Genomic DNA, 17,756 nt, shown 5'->3' on the forward strand with positions numbered 1-17,756 from the left:
GCAGGGTTTAGGATGTGTTTTTCTAGGAATCTGTGTTGAACTGGCTTGGCGTGACTGCAAGCAAGCTACCCTAAAGGCAGGATTTCATTTGACTTCTAATACCTGTGATACTTCTGCTTGTTGGATACCCACTCACCCATGCACCTTGTTCTTTAAGGGAAAGCCTTTCCAGTCAGGGCCTGGGGCAGGGAATCAGGCTACAGTCCCTGATGCTGTGCTGGGGTTGGCAAGTTGCTTCATTCCTCCTCTCTCCCAGGAATGCAAAGTGGCAGTGGGAATTGGGGACTGGGGCTGTGTCCCGCAGAGTCACCAGCCCTGTCACTGCTCACACACCTTTAGGGAGGAGGAGGAGGAGGAAAAGGGAAGAGAGGAGATGATGAAACTGTCAAGATCAGCAAGGGAGAGGAGAGAGGAAGGGGGATGATTGCCGGAGATTTTCTTTGCTTTTTAATTATGCTCTGCTGTCTCATCAAGGTTGGAGTCACACTCCTAAACCTTGTTTTGTGCACCTTTAACCACCTCCAGGCATTTTGTCAGTGTCCAGCTAATGCAAAAGAAACTGTAAACACAAACAGTGGTTGCTTAAGTTCTCTTTAGCTTCCTCAGGGGTTGCCACATCTGGTGGAGCAAAAGCACTGAGCAGGACCCTGCTGGTTTCCTATTCAGTGAACACGAGTGCATTACCATCCGTGCCAAAAGGAGCTGTAGCACATCATGGCACAGAATCACATGTGTAGGCACTCAACTCCATGAGCCCATAAGCAAGCAGAGCAGTGCACAAGTGTCCACTATTCTCATGTGCTTGTGAACAAGGCCTTGGGAGACAGCCAGCATAAGACTGAAGAATAACACAAGCTGTAGTTGTGATGCTGGGTATCAAATTTCAGCCAGCACACTCAGGTATTCCCAGGTGGTGCCTGAGAAGACGAGGCTTTGGGGGCTTCCACAGTTCCCCACTCTCAGTAGAGAACAAAAATTAAGACTAATTTTTGAAATAATACATAGATACCATCTTTTATTAGGTGTAATAAGCATAATGAAAATATTTATTATAAGTTTTTTCTCCTGAATGGATAATATTACACAAAGAATTACAAGTCATTTTATAAAAATTGTGTTCTCAACTGTACTTCACTTTGATTTTCTTCCAGCTAGGAAATATTTTTTAAGAGTATTTACATGTTCTTGCCTAATTATTCCTTGTTGCATATTCTCTCCCATTGTTTATACTCTACCCATCTCTCAATCTTATTGATCAAGGTTAGGAGTCACTCCATAAAAGTGAATGGAGTTAACTGCTTAAAAAAACCCACCCAACCAACCAACCACCCAACCAACCAACCAACCAACCAACCAAACAAAAAACTCCAAACAACCCAGGTGAAGCCCTGTGTCTTTATTAATTTTAGCTACCAAAAAATTTTAACTGAAAAATTTTCCACCTCTAATTTGTTGAAACAAAGAACACTTGGCAGGGCTTTTCATAGTACACAAAATTACAAAATTGCAGATTTGTTACAAGCTAATAAACCTCAGTAGTTAAGGATCTAGATGAGACTCCTTTTCCACATCACATATTATCCTTTTTTTTTCACTTAAGAGAATGAATTGAATGTTATAAAGTTAGGTTTAACAAGGCAGAAACCAGCAGAGTCTTGAGTATACTTCATTGCTTGCAGTATATTGAGGCTTGAGGCACTGTGGAGTATAGGATGCTGGAAGATGCTTTATGATGTGATTTTCTCTTTGAGAGCTTTAGTATGAGTTGGTAAGGGGTATTTATGCATATGAAAGTACACATTTTTTTTCTTTTAAAATACTTAAGAACAGCACATGAACAAAAAAGGAGCCTTTTAGATGATACTGCATGATACTTACACTGCTCCAGCTCAACTCCTGAGGTGCAGGATAAAAAAGCTGGGCCAGTAGAGCAGAGCATTTTAAAGTCATAGGTTTTGATACAACAGAAAAAAAATGTCAAGACACACAAAAAGAAAGCCACACCAGGAGCTTTATCAAACCAGGTCTGCAGACTGCAGGGGTGGCTTGAAATTCCTTCTGCCTCTGCCCACTCTGTAATGGCACCAGCAATGGCACACCAGGATTCTTAAGGCTTTACTGGTGGTCCTTGCTCATTCTTGCAAATATTTAGAAATAAATACATTCCACATGAATGAGGATAAGTCAAGATGCTGGCTCTGGTAGGGAGCTTTAATCCCTTCTTTACTCTGTTCTTATCTCTGGCTTAAGTGAATGAATGAAAAATAGAAGCAAAGCTATGAAGTGCTGGCTGACTAATTTACTACTTTGGCAGTCAGTGGGTAAATGTTTTTGACTTTTTGAAAATTGTGCAAAATCTTCAGGTTAAAGATGATACAAAATGGGATTTGTCTGAGTTTCTTTCCTTCAGGAGGATGACACACTTTGTTTTGTTTATTGTCAGTTTTTCTGAATTTATTACAGTTGTGAATGTATTTAAAATGCAATGGAATCCACATAAACTCCACTCATGGGAATGAATGAGGAGAACCAAGGGGTTTTAACATTTATGCTTTATCTGACCAACCCACATCAGATATGATGGTCCAAAATAGAGTAGATAACTTTACTGCAGATCCCAGTGCCGTATTTCTACACACATTAGAAAAGTTTCCAGCCTTTTCTACTAACATCTGATGACAATATTCTGAAAAACATAGCTAGTCTGTCAGGTATCTCTGGAATATGAACATATTTTTCCTGGTGCTTATGGGGAAGAGTAAAAATATGTGGGCTTGACATTACCCAGGATCTGATCTTCATAGTTAGGAAGGCAGCAAAAGAAGAATCCCAAGCATATTTCCATAATGGCGGTGGTCCAGCCAAAGCCATAGGCCCAGCTGAACATATTGATTCCTGTCATCTCAATTTCAGATGAGAACTTTACTGGGTAAATGACCAGGCCCATGATGGAGAACACAGCTGAAGAAACAGGAGAAAACAAAAACAATGTTTAACACCCAGCACCACTGCCGTTCTCCATAATCCCATTATGGAGCTAAACCCATCCGTGTTTTGGAGGATCTGAAAATCGATCCAGTGCCATGATAGACTTTGATTTTTCATAGAGAGCTCAATTGCACACAGGCAGAGACTTGGGTATAGAATCACCTGAGGAAAATATCAGTTCTAGTATGGATATTTCTGCACAAGCTAAACTTGACTCCACATGCTGCCTTACCAGCCACGAAAAGCAAGCCTCCGATCCCACGGATGAAGTTGAACCGAAGTGTGTCGATGGCAAATGCTATGATGGCCAGTGCAAAACAGATGACTAGAAGCAGAAAGCCAACCAGGTATGTGGCAGCAGCGGCTCTTCCCCAGGCTGAAATCAGAATTAGAAAGGAACAAAAACAAAGGTTGGTTTTCTCTGGTTAGTAAGTAAAGGTTAATTTTAAAACCTGTGAAAAGAGGATCATCTCCCAGGAAAGAAACCATGGGTGGTTTCTCTCCTCTTGTAGGTGTGCATTTCAGTTCTACAAGAAATGATGCACTAAGTGCAGAATGCATAAAATTCCAGATTGGTCTTCTCATGCAGAATGAAATGGGGGCTTGGGTGAGAGCTCACTGTTTAGTTTTAACAATAAAGAATTAAGAGAGAAATGGCTTTGAAGATGTAAAACTGGACACTGTCCTTCAATAGCAAATATTACCTCAGCAGATACCATAAAACCAACTTCCTTTTCCAGACAAGGAGAATTAAACTGTCCCTGAAACTAATAAAATCTTCCTTTGAAACAAAGTGTTTTTAAAAGCACCACCAATCTGGCAAACTTAAAGGTATGGAAATAGCCCATAAATGTCAGAATTCAGCAATTTCTGACTTTCAGCCTTAATTTAGCTCTGTGTCCTAAATGGAGGTAAGGATTTGGAATCTGTTTTGTAGGGAAATTGGATCTCTGGTTTTAGTCCAAGTTTAGAACCACTGCAATTCAAAAAGCTTGTTCTGGATATTAATTTTTTAATTTTCAAATTATAAATTTTTATGTTATAACATGTTAAAGCAAAGCATACTGCATTGGCTTAACAACTAGAAAAAAAAATTTATTTAATATTTCAAGACTTGAGGAGCAACTACTGCTCAAAGAGATCAAATTTTCTGGATGTAAAAAAGCCACTTTGACCCATTTTAAAGCCACAAAAAAGGAACTTTGACCCATTGTGTATTAAACTGCGCAAGCAGTTAAAGTCTGCTAGGCATCTACAGACTTCATCCTCTCATCTAAGCCACTATGTCTTTGTCAAGTGTTGGCTTCTAAGCAAATATATGCAACAGCAGTGCCAAAAAATTATCACAGCCCAAACAACCCTGACAATACTTACAATTCAACTTAAATGCAGTGCATGCTGTTCAGTAAAAGTTACCTCTGAAACTGAGTAAGTAACCTATCAATTTGTTTGCTTTAAGCATGAAGTTATAAAATGCAAAGTGTCCTGTCTTTCCCTTGACTAGAATCAGGTAAGCATGAAAGCACACAACCTCTCCTCAGTGAGTGACAGCTTGGTGTTCGATCTGTCTTTCCCCAGGGCCCACACCACCACTACTATTAGGCAAGAAAAATGGATCAGGATTTTCCAGCTATCTTTTTCTACCCCTCAGTCCATCAAAACCAATTTCCCTTTTGTTTGCTTTTCAGCATTCTTCCTGCTTTATGATTCCTGCTCCATTCTAGCTATCACACTATATCTTCAGTTTTATTTCATCTCCATTCTTATTCCACAAGTTTCTGTCTGCTTGTAGGGCTCATTTTCCCAGTAAACAGGCAGCTGCCTGAGAAGACTGAAAGGGACAGCAATTGTGCTCTTATATCTCATTTTCTAGCCCAGTGTTTTAGCTCAAACTCTTCTCTCTAGGAGTTTACAGAAGGCTCAGAGGTAGAGTGTGCACTGTGGAGACACAGGAGGGAGGACAGCACCTCAGGCAGAGTATCAGAAGAAATAGTCAAGAAGAGGAATTTCTTATACTGCTCAATATTCCCCACTGAAGGTGCTCCTATTCCCAGTCTCTCTGTTACCCCTTTAAAACAACAACAACAATAAAAAAGGGGCACCTGGCCATAAGAGATGCTTCTCAGCAATGGTGACCTTACTGCTCTTGGATACAAGAGTTCTGGACACTTCTGGCAAAAGGGTGAAACGACTAGAACATCTAGAGGTGATGTTTTTCCTTAGGTGCACAATTGCTTGTGGTTAGATACAAAACTCCCAGGCAAAGGAGCAGACTCAGACACAGCTGCCTGCCAGCTGCCTGCCAGCAGGCTGAGACACCAGGAGTCCTGGGGTTCCACCTCCCCTGCTGCCAAAGCTCAGCCTTGCTTCTCAAGAGCAGCTGATGGTAGAGCACCAAGACCTGGGGTGGGAACAGCACCTGGGCTGGGGGCTCAGGGAGGGAGCTGTGCCTGGTGGCTGCAGACATGTGGGGTGGCACCTTGCCCATGCCAGCAGCTCCCTCCCCCGCCAGGCTCAGCCAGGTGTTTTTCCTGAAGCAGTGTTCCAAATGCTGTGACTGTATGGAAGCAGACTGGGCACACGCCCAGCCCGCGGGGTACTGGCTATGTGGCAAGAAGAGACATGCTTGTTGCAGGATGCTTACACCATTTGGAGGCATTGCTCAATCACCTAACAGCCAGTTTTGTGGCTCTCAGTTCTACAAAAGAGAAAAAAAACCCTTCAACATTGGAAGAAAAACAGCACACAGCTCCAAGGCAGTAGAGCATATGAAGAGTGAGTCTCCACAGGGTTTTTTGAAGAAAAGTATTCTGAGTTCATCTGCCCTTTGCAAAAGCAGCAGCTATCAGTACTCTAAGACCAGTGTGTAATCATCTTACCTTTCTAGAGTAAAAGGTAACAAAGGCTTTGTGCAGCAATAATTGCAACTGTTTCTATATTTGAGATGCTTATTTTATCTTGTGCCAGCCAGGAGTACTAGAGTAGTTTAGTTCTTTACAAATAGAATGAAGACTTAAAATTTCATTAAAATGTCAGAATTAGAAGAATTAAATTGGTCAAAATACACTGACAAGCAAGTGGCTAATTTAGTCCCAAATATTTTCCAATCTTTCAATGTTGTGGGGTTTTTTTGTCTTTAATATTGAGTAAAAATATAAATAAATTGTTCTATCTGCAAACTTCTTAAAAATGTGAATTCCAGGCCAAAGAATCCTCACAGGTGCAACACCAATTCAATGTTTTCTTGACTGTAAAGTGAGGGCAGTTAAGACCTGAAAGGGCCCAGTCCACCTGTCACCAAATCAAAAATGGAAACAGAGGGAGCAGCAGGTTACAGGATATCAAAGTTTGAGTTTGTAAAAATATTCAGCAGTTTTTGAGATCTGTTTTCTCAGCCCCAAAAATAATAGTGGTGATCTTTTGGCTGTTTAAGAGTTAAAATGCACTTGTGAGAAAAGAAATGTGTTTATACAAAAGTGTCCTTGAATACCAGCATCATCCTGTAATGCTTTGGTGCCAGACCCATTTCTCCCTTTTTCAGTTCTTCCATCAGCTGAAAGAACACCAGTGAACACTATGAAAGGGCTTGTGGGCAGCTACACACCAGCCACTCTTCAAAACTCCTTCTAACTAGCAGTTTTCTGAGCAATTTGGTCTTAAACAAGACATTGCTATCCCAAACAGGCAAGAGGAACCCATGTTCTCACACCTGTCTCAAGTGAGCAAGGACAGTGCTTGTGATAACAGAGCTTTGTATGTCAATCAGCAGTGATTTGTGGGAGTCTGGCCTGTCCAAAGTGAATACAGTAATATGTGACCACTGAAAAATGAAAATAAGTGCCTGACTTCTGTAACTCCCTGCTTTGTGAGAAGACCCCTGAGTTAATTTAGACACCAGAAAGAGCCCTCCATGCCAGGACAGACCTCATGATATCTTATGCACTACATAATTAGCTGAGACAGAATTCAATAATAACACAGATTTATTACTCTGCTATTGAAGCTAACTCAGTTTGGAGGCAGCATGACTACCTCTTGTATTGCACCATATAAATGCATTCTGATTATCCTATATCTTGCTGCAGCCATAGGGAAGCTGATGGACTTAATTAGACATCCAGTACTAAGAATATCTCCAGTTTCCTGCCTTCCTGATTTTACTCCCTCACACATTGTACAGTTTATGAAAGTGTAAACACTGTCAGTGCTTCACACAAAAAATAAACAAACTTTCTTGCTCAGCAGTAAGCTGAGCCAAAACTTTGAACCACCTAAGCTAGTATTTCCTTAGCCTGTCATCTTCATGCTCCAAAAGATCCATGCTTCAAAAAAAGAGCTGTTGTGTCTTGAAAATAGCATATAACCTTTACTTCCTTCATGACAAATACAAACGCCCAAGTTCCTGATGTATGTGTTTCAAAACATGGGAAAACACTCACAATAACATTCTCATGTTTTTCTTGATCTGGTACTCCCACACCACATAAACTGCTGAGTCTCTCCTCGGGTGACATTTTCTGAAAGCAACCCCAGAGAGTTCAGAAGTACCGCTCCTTGTATGATCAAGAAGAACATACTTCTCCAAATTTTCCTCTTGGCTTGAAGCTAAATACACAACTAGCATTGGAAAGAAAACAAGTATTTTTCAGCTCACAGACACCAACAATTATCTAAAGGTTCTTGCTGACTGATCATTTTCACACTGCAGTGAATTGTGCAGCAATTTGAGAAAGGGTAGCTTTAATTCACAAGAACCAGGGAGGGGTGAAAGAAAATGTAACAGACATTTTGCTTTGTTATACTTCATAACACTGAGGGAAAGAAACATAAACACTGCAGTTCTAGCTGCAGTCTTGCAAAGCAACTCTTAGGAGAACTAAAATCTGCAGTGGTAGCGATTCATCTCTGTGTTGTACGTAATGAGGATATTTCCAGGCTGAGTTTGCAGAGCTCAACCTGTTTAACATCTCTCTGATTAAAGGGAAAGAGTATTATTTTGGAAACAAAGCTGAACTCACTTGAGTTTCTCAACCTGGCGTTCTTTGTCAGGGTGTGGCAAGCACGGCAGAGCACATGCTTCACTTTGAAAAGGAACTGCTTTGGCCAGGTTTTACCCATTTCCCTTTGGCTTGTTCTCCTCAAGAAAGTTTCCATGTGAAAGTGCACGTTTGCAGCAGAACCCATGTTCCCCTAGCATGACTCTTACAGTGGTCCATCAAACCCATTAACCCACATCTCTACCAGCCTAAGGGTTACAAGCTGCTGGGGTACACGCACACCACTATCATCAGGACTCTGGATTTCCTGTGTTACCTGTGCAACAGGACACAGTGCAAAATCCTGTCTTCTGGAAATACTGACTCTGTAACATGCCAGCTGTGGGGAATTTCTGTGCTCTTTCTGGAAACAAAAGTACGCTATAATCTCTGCAATTGTTTGCTGGTCACGTGAGCCGGCATTGAAATACCAGTGTGCATGTGTTTGTATACAGCCAAGATAAATCAGAAACTACCAAAAGCAGCTTCTTTTGAATAAACTGCAGACTGAAAGCCATTGACTGAAAATTATTTCAAAGGAAGTCTGTACAACTGAGAAAAAGATCACATATTAGTCATGGATAATTTATGAATAGAATAAAATGAGGAAAATAATATCAAAGGTATCATTACAGATGTACTATTTTCTGAGTTTCTGTCTTCATTGCATCTGGATCTTTGTTCAGAGAACTTAATTCTCTGTATATCTTTCATATGGGTAGTCAATACTGGAGGTTTTTCTTTGGATTTTTTGGGTTGAAATTTATATCTTTTGCAGTGGAATACAGAATTTTTAGTCTTTCTGCGTGACATCCTCTTTGGTAACTCTGTTCTTTTCCCCCTAGCATTACTTTATTAGAATTCATTGGTTGTTAATATGGATTTCTCATTTAATAACAGAGTACTATCTCATGAAGGTCATTTCTGTGTAAGCCAGAACCAGCTTTTATCTTACCACTATTTAAAAGACAACCATGGAAACAGAGAATGACCTATTTAGGTTCACATTAGGATAATGTCATGGCTAGAGTTTCTCAAGGATTAGTAACAGGTCCCATATAACTGAGAAAGGATTAGGACATTAGGACAATTACCCAATAATAATGATTTTAGATGACAACACTAAGGAAAAGAACCTTTATGAGTAGATCTTCTATCAATAAAACCCAGTATACATTAGCAGAAGGCAGTGTTCTGTCCATAGCTGTATGCTAAAATGATAGCTCAGTGTGGCTTGCTGGGCTTTAACTCCTTTAAAGGAAAAACCTATTAATTCCTCACCCCTGACTTCACCCACAAACAAACACAGGCAAAACCTTTATGTAATCTGCAACCCTCCTTTCTTACTGAGGCAAGCAATTAAACTTAGAAGCTATTCTGAGTTGAATTTGAGGGGAGGAGCAGCTACGTCTTGAGGGAGTGGTTCAAATTCATCTCATCATAAGCTCAGGCGTGTACAGGCTTGACTTAGAAGCTGGCTTCTGCAAATCCTGCATTAATGAGGGCTGGTCCCTGATGCTTGCTTAGTGCTGGGAAAGCAGAAGGGGCAGAATGGGTAGAGCCATCATCAAAGGGAGCACCACGGGAGTAAGTTAGAAATTAAATATAATGCACACACAGTGCCTCAAAATGAAAGGTTTGCTCACGAGAGAGTCAGGGAGTACTCCTATCGAACATTCTCTTCAGAAGCAGTTGCACACACTGGGAAAATCTCAGGATTAAAGCTCAGTCTCATACACCTTACTGCTATAACATTTTTTTCCTCCTATTTTTTTTTCCTATTTATTTTAAATTAAAGCAGGATTACTTATACTTGGATTTGTACATGGGGTTTGGGAGGGTCAGGTAAATGAAATAGGTAAGGTATTGATTAATCGGTTCATTTACATAAGCTCAGTTAATGAGACTAGCAAGATGTACCTGATCCCTAATTACCCCTGAGTGGGTTGAAATATTTAATGTGAATTAAACAGCATCGATTTCCATGATAATGCAGGCTCTGAACTAGGTCTTTTAACCAAAACAGTAGAGTGGAACCTTTAAAAAAAAAGTTCTTTTAAGTTTTATATTCCCAAAGTCATTTGGGACTAATGAACACTGAATTTACATCTTATTTCCATGTGCACCAAGAATTGTTGTCACTCTTGATCTGCAGTTTTCATGCTGTGAGCAAACTTTGTTCTGAAACCTTGATGAAAATCACCTTTAGCACTAGGGAATTTCCCACTAACAGACAGCAGCTGTGAACCTGGATCTGATTTTCTGATAGAAGCAAAATTTTACTATTTGCAAAATAAAACCCTCAGAATATAAGCAGAAGTCATGCTTTGTACTCATAAAAATATATTGAATTTATTTACTCTTCTTGTTAATGAAACAGCTTTTCAATGCATCCTGAAAATGTTTGTCCCTTGCTGCTTACTGCTGATGAGGTTGTTAAATGAACTGCACAGAGACTTCCTATTTTTCTGGGGCCTGATTTGGGCACAGCATGCATATGTCAGCACAGTAGGTGACATTAGATGTATTCAGTTTCAGATTAGTAATTCAGCAGGACTGAAGTGAAGTGTAATTTAGTACTAGTAGAAGGAAGCCAGATACCTCTGGAACACAGGCTAGTGTCAGCACTTCACAAGCTACTTTGAGTTCCTGGGAATTTTTGAGCAATGAGTTATTTTGTAATGGTACTTGACAAAGAAGAAACACGGCATTACAATGCTCACTGAGTCAGTGTGTTTGAGGTGTCTCAGAACAGCACAAGCTGCCAGCAAAAACTGATACAGAAATGTGAAAGAACGTTCCGAGAGTTTAGTTTCTTTTGCTGTTTAACACCTTCTCACTTAAGTAATATGTTTAAACCTACCCTGGAATTTGAAATGCATCTTGCAGTCCTTATCACTGCTCAGACTCTGGAGATGTTCTTATGGAAATGCTGTATTAGATTACCTCAATAAACTAGAGGAACAGATGAGGGGAAGAGGACCGAGAGTTTGACCACAAGTTTCCATATGCTGTCAGCAGAGATGCCTCCTATGTAAGGGAATGGAATCCTCTCTTCAGGACTTCAGGGCCTGAAATTGCAAAGTGTTGAGGATCTTCTCAAAGTCCTCAGCACCAGCAATTCATATCTCCTGATGGGCAGATGAGAATGTTCCACATGACTGCTATTTTTCCACATAATCTAACAGTAATTATTAAGGCAAGGCTGGATTGGGATCACAGTGAACAGTGGGATTACACGTGCAATTGCTCTCTGGAGCGTTAACTGCTCAAGAGCATTACTATTATTTAGAAAAGGACCTGATTAAATGAATCTGCCACTGAAATTATAAAAGTACAAACTCTTAAACTACAAGGGAAAGCACACAAGAAATTGCAGATAAGGAATAAAAATTTCCATAATAATTAAATGCTCTGGCCTTGATTCCCTTCTCTTATACCTGTTTAGAAACAATGGAGTGTCTTCTACAAGCCGGGGGAAAATCAAATGTTTTCTTTCCTTCTTGCATCATTCCTTACAAACACTGTTGTGATTTTTTTCATTAGCTATATGTTTAAAAATGTATTTTTTCTTATTCTAAGCTTTGAATAATTATTGAGTATTCTACATTATTCAGTAACTAATCTTGTAATCTCATTTCTGACTGGTTAATCCCAGGGAACATTATACTTTAAAGGAGAATGATGCCTTAGGAAATCATATGCTTCTCTACACACTGTCATTAAAACTACAGACAACCACTATATATAAATATAACTATTTTATGCTACAATACAGCAGGAACAGCAGCAGCCTTTTGTTTTCATTTCACCCTATGACAAAGGAATAGAGGTTTGCCCTTTAATCCAGGCCCTGCACAGAGCAGAGCTGGGCTCCATCCTGGGCTCTCCCACAGGCTTCCTTGATCAGCTCAGAAACCTCCCCAGCCTCTTTCCCAGCTGCAAAGACACTTTCACAAAACTACTTGGATGTTACCAAATTCTGAAAGCTGTTAAGTGCAGAACCTTGACTTCAGGAAAAATCTGCAATAAAGGCCCAGTGACTTGAGCTGGTCCCAACTTCAAAAGCACTGTTACTTGTTTACTTCATTTCTGTTTTGATGTACAGACACCTTCAGAGAGACACTGGGACATCTTGTTTGTCCTCCATCTGCTGTATCCCATCCTGTCCCTCTGAAAATATCCCCATGTCACCCTGCTCAGGATGCTTGCTTTATCTTGGGGCAAGTAAGGGTTTCCCCGTGCTGGTATTAGGTACTGGCTGTCAGATGTGATGGGAATGTGGGGGAAGGAAAAACAGTTTTACCCAGGTAGTGTAGCAGTGGCAAAACTTGGTGCCTGGTCTGTCCTGTGCCCCAGGTGTAATGAGCCACTGCTCTGATGGAGAAGGTCATTTTCCAGAGGGAGAGCTGTGTGGTCAGCAGTGCAAGGCCCCTGGTAAGTGCAGTACCAAGAGAGAGACTTTGGAAACTGATCCTAACTGCATGTAACCTTGCTGTTGTATCACTACTTGGGTATTTTTAGTAGGTGATTTCCATTTTGTTCTTCCTCCAGGATAATAAATAGTGCTTCAATGCAGCAAAAGATTCCCTGGAAACAAAAGCCTGGAAGAGGCAAAATGGGGGGGAAAAATCTACTTATCAATAGGGATGCAGAATATTTATTTTCTCAAAAGGATATTACTTTTGCAACATTTCCTTCTTTCACTTATCCTGTAGCCATACTTATCTGCTGTCATATTTGAAGTAGATTTTGTTCATTATAACCATACTATACTAGCCTTCTTATCTTGTAGTATTCTTATTCATAGACCAAAATATAACTGGATATCTAGAACATAGTTGCCCATTATTTGCCTGGAAGACAAGCTGCATAAAGGGGTCCCTTCCAGATGGCAAAATCATTCATTCCTCCACTAATCTCCACAGCCACAAATCCCTCCACACATCCCAGGAAAAACCTATAATAGCTTTTTATAATAATAAAACCTATATTACAATGTGAAAATAACTGAAGATGTGCATTTCACTTGTCTTATGAAAATGCTTTTTCCTGATTTTTTTCCCCAAGATCTCTGTTTACACTATGCAAATAAGATGATCTCATCAACATGCACTTTAAAATTTCAGTTGTTTTGACGGCAGCATCTGCAAATGGAAGAACTGCAAGGCTGGATGGAAGATAAGAAAGGACAAGTGTAGTCACTAGTTTTTCACCCTTTGTGCATCACATTCAGACTAATAAAATCAGTTATTTCCCCCCATATTATTTATCTTTTTTATGTTTTTACCTACACGTATAAACATCTTCAAAGCTTGCAGTGGAATAAATTACACACTGAAGAAATGTCTCAGGTCTGCAAGACACACCTTGTTCAAGACAGGCCAAAGAACAAGAAAAACAAAGGAGTGCTGTGCCAGCATTGATGGGGTTTAACCTGTGCATTTTCTTTGTAAGCTCAGCCATGTCCCACAGAGGTACATTCCATATTGCTCATTATCTATCCAAAAAGTCTTAATCTCTCTTTGTATGTGTTCAAGCATGTCATCAGATTGAGCCCTTTGTTGTTTTAAGTGCAAGAACAATGAAGAGCAAGAGCAATGAATGTCTCAGCCCCTCATCCTAAATTTCCTGCATTTTGAGTAAGTGTCCTAATGCACTGGATATTTTTTCCTAGAAAATTCTATTTATCTGAACTAAATATGCTTGAAAAGAAACAGCCTTTGATCAAGTCTACATGGGTGTCATATGTTTGATGATGATCTGAAGTCTTAGAGAAGATAACAGTCTATAAGCTCTTCATATTCTCACTTTCCACAGAGCTCATAAACTTTGCAAGAGACCACAGGTTAGCAGATGCTTTCACAAAAAGTAAGTTACTCCACTGCCTTTCAAAAAAAAAAAAAAAAAATCAAAATCAAAACCTCTGAACTGTACTGATGCAGCCGATGAAAAATTTAACATTCTTCCGTTCTAATATAATCAACCTCAGTGACACTGGGTTTTTGCCTTTCAACTGTATAAACATATCTTGTTCCAAGCAGCCGAGATTCAAGGGGAATTATAAACATTGCACGTGCAGAATTTGATTTGAATTTGCACATTATAATTAACTTGCAAGGATGTTGCAATTATATCTAATTATGACAGGATGAAGATTACTGTAGTGGATTAAGATAACTACACTGTCCAAGTCATGTTGACAATATTTGCTGGCAGCTGCTGGGGTACACATACATATAATGTTTATCAGTGAAACCACCTCTGCAGGAGGGCCAAATTTCAGAACCTACCCAGCCAGTGGCAGATTAGGCAGAGAAGCTGAGAGTAAAGGTCGGAAGAAACAAGCTGGAAACCGTGGAACAGAGTGGGGAAAAGAGATCTCATCTCAGGAATGCTGTAAAACATTTCTGTCCTCTATGTTTACATCACATCTTTGTCTCTGTGCTCAGGAAGGTGTGTAATTACACTTTGTTTAACCAGCACTCTGTTTAGCTTGGCACAAAGTTAAACATCCCACAGAACATGATGCTGAATTTTTTCCATGACCTTTCTGGAGCACAGTAGATAAATTTAATCCCAGAATTATTAAAAGCCTCTGTTTCATCACTAAGGCAGGTACAATCAGGCTCAACACAAGACCTGCATGCTCACAAATGAGATGCTCACATGGCCTGGTCTTTTTGGGTGAAATCCAAGACCAACATCAGCCAATTCTGCCCTGCATGAGAAAAGGTGGGAGTCACAAAAAAAAAAATTGAGCATGGAAAAATGGAGAACAGGACTGGATCTGAGCACATCCCACTTCTAGTCAAGAAGGGGTCTAAGGGAAAGGTCTGGAAAAGATCAGGACAGTGACATGACTTAACAGTCAGGTCTACAGTCCTCTTCTTGGTCAGGGATAACTCACCCCCTTGAAGGGCAAGGTCTGCATTTTAATGGCATCATCTGGCAAAGGCAGAAGCCTGGCAGCATAACCCACTCTCACCTGGCCTTTGCATACCTTGTTTACAAACAGCCTTCACATATTCCCCCACTGGCTAGGTGACTCCATTGTGCCAGACATATCCAGGAAATTTTGTCCAGGAGGATTTTGAGGATTTGCTTAGGCTTCCTGGGTATTTAATCACCTTGAAGAGTTCAAGTGATAGATGCATGCCTATTGAGGGCATAATGCAGTCATGCAGCTCACAAACAGCATTTCGAATGCTTTCAGAAGAGTCAGTGGATTCTCCAATGTACCCACTGGATAATGTCCTGTATGTGTGAACCAAGTCCACAATGGTTGTGTAAAAGTGCTGGACTTACTGTGGATGTGATTCATGGTAACCCCAGACATTGCAGGACAGTCCACACAGAGGATGACCTCCCTGCTTTGTCTGTAGGTGCTGTCCAGTTTCCAGGGAAACTGTGCATGCAGCTGCAGAATTTAAAGCTATCAGAGTGAGTCAGGATAAGGAAGGAAGTGAAATGCCAAACACCTATCTAAGTCCTAGAAGTAAGGAGAAATTTCTCCTGTGTTATCAAGAGAAGCAAGGTGAAGCATCTCGGTGTTTCCTGTCCAGTTAAAGCTGGCATTCATAGCATTCTCCAGGGCCCAACTTGGAGATCATGAGGAGGGCTCACTTTTCAGGAAACTTAGGAGGAAATTCAGGACTGAGAAGTCCTCAACTAAGCATCACATTCTTTCTCCTTCTCTCAAGTGCCACGTAGCAGAGGACTATTTGCTGGCTTGATTTACACCCAGCCACAGAGGTGATGCCTGAGAGCAGGGCTGGATGGTGATGCTTGGTGGAGCTGGTGATGCCTGGAGCCCTACACTCACAGAGGCCTGCTGCAATTAACTCATTACAGCTGAAGTTTGTGCATAGAAGGTAGAGTTTCATGACATACAATAAACCATTAGGAACAATTTTGAAGTGCTGTAATAAATGATCCCTGAGATTGCTTCAGCAAGTGCTTTTACTCTTATTTTTAACAAGAAGAGCTGAGATTCTAAGCCCTAGAGAAGAGGTTTTTCCTTGTAATTCGAATGAGCATAAATCTTAAGAACTCATGAACTTCCTTTCCAACTCAAGCTAACAGCGCTTCATTCGCTATTACTTGTTTCAAACCATGGCCAATAGCAAATATACAGAAAGAAAAGAGAAAAGGAAAAAATAAAAAAGAAACAGAGCACATCCAGAGTGACACTTCTCTTGGGCTATTCTCCCACACTTGTGGTTTATGTCTTTTCAAGCTGAAGATTGCACCCAGGTCAGCATGTTTATTAGCATGCTTTACCAAAACTTTGTACGAACAAGAAATCCTTTTATCTTTAAAGCTTTCTTTCATAATCACAAGGAGACTCTTTCACACGACCCACCTACCGGAGCAGTTTCAGGGCAGCATTCTGTAGCCTGACACTCCCTGGGAATACCTTGCTGCCATCTTACATTTTTACCTCCCTGTTTCTGGCACTCAGACCTGCTTGTCACGCTAATGCCAGGCTTGTTGTTTGGGTGTTTGATCACCGGCAGCCGTTAAGTTTTGAGAAGCAGTGATTAGAGAGAACAGATTCCTTGTGAGAAGAGATTCTGGTCTAGTGAGACCAGATTCTTCTGAGAGAGGAAAAAATCCTGTATTATTTTTTACACTGGTACCATACCATGCATGGGTTTTTATGTATTATGTAATCCTCTAGGTTCTTTTCTGCACGGGGTGTTGAAGAGATTTTATTTCTTCACCTGGTCAGTCAAAAGCCTCGGTGTACTCAGTGACAGTCCCTATTGCCCGTGGCTTCATACATAAATGCCAGGTATTGGGTGATGCAGTTGGGAGACCTGCAGGAAGGTGACCCAGGGGATGTGACCCCCTGCTTCAGAGCCTGCTCCCCGCCACCCCTGTCGGCGCTTACCGTAGCCCATGAGGGACTCGCAGCTCCATTCCCCGCCCTGGTCAGCCCTCCTGCAGATCTGCCACAGCGACGCTTGCAGCACGTAGGGCAAGGTCTGCGACTCCAGCCAGCCCCAGCCCGCCAGCGCGATGATGCCGAAGATGACCCCGATGCCCAGGAGCAGGGGCAGGATCCACCTGCAGCGCGTGTAGTCCAGGCCGTACTTGACCATGGCTCGGGGCAGGCTCTGGCAGGACAAGGCCTCTCTCTCTGCCTCAGGCTGGGCCGCGCCAGGGGAGCGATGGCTGCCGCTGCTCGGCTCCTGGAAAGGCGCTGCCGGCACCTGAGAACGCCTGGGCAGATGTTGGGGAAAAGCTTTTCAGCCAGGACAGACACAGCAGAGAGGGAGGGAGGGAGGGAGGGAGGGAGCTCCACCTAGATTCAGATGAGTAAGAGCTGCCGCTGAGCAATAACCAGTTGAGCTGGGGAGAAGCTTCGAGGCTGGGTTTATCTGTGAGATCTTCTCTGCCCTGCTGACTAGGTAACAAATCAGGAGATGTTTACCCTCAGCATTTAACACTTTCCTTCCTGACATCCCCACTAGATGCTGTGATTACACCTTTCCATCTTCTAAGGGATTTGCATTATGGCAGGAGAAAGCAGAGACGAGAGGGAACTGTTTGCATGACATGGTGGATGTTTCTGAGACTTGCCACCTGGAGGCTGTGAGCTGCCTTTCTAGGGCTCCATTTAAAACTAAAATCATGCCTTATTTTTTACCTTATTTATGAGTATTAAAGAAATTCCCATAGCTGTTATAAAGCTAAGGCAATAAAGAATGTCACTGTTGGCTCTTC

The 17,756-nt window shown here is 41.3% G+C and overlaps 1 protein-coding gene across 1 annotated transcript; it reads right to left on the reverse strand.

Annotated features, from left to right (window-relative positions):
• Positions 1–1,381: 1,381 nt before the first annotated feature.
• On the reverse strand, positions 1,382–17,310 carry LOC103818472 (p53 apoptosis effector related to PMP-22-like). The gene is made up of 3 exons (XM_009092796.4): positions 16,921–17,310; positions 3,221–3,364; positions 1,382–2,961 (listed from the first exon to the last, which is right to left on the reverse strand). Exons 1-3 carry the CDS (start codon positions 17,129–17,131, stop codon positions 2,747–2,749), a joined length of 570 nt encoding a protein of 189 aa, XP_009091044.1. The 5' UTR covers positions 17,132–17,310; the 3' UTR covers positions 1,382–2,746.
• Positions 17,311–17,756: the final 446 nt, after the last annotated feature.

Source organism: Serinus canaria, chromosome 3, assembly GCF_022539315.1.
Source record: "Serinus canaria isolate serCan28SL12 chromosome 3, serCan2020, whole genome shotgun sequence".
Classification (NCBI taxonomy): domain Eukaryota; kingdom Metazoa; phylum Chordata; class Aves; order Passeriformes; family Fringillidae; genus Serinus; species Serinus canaria.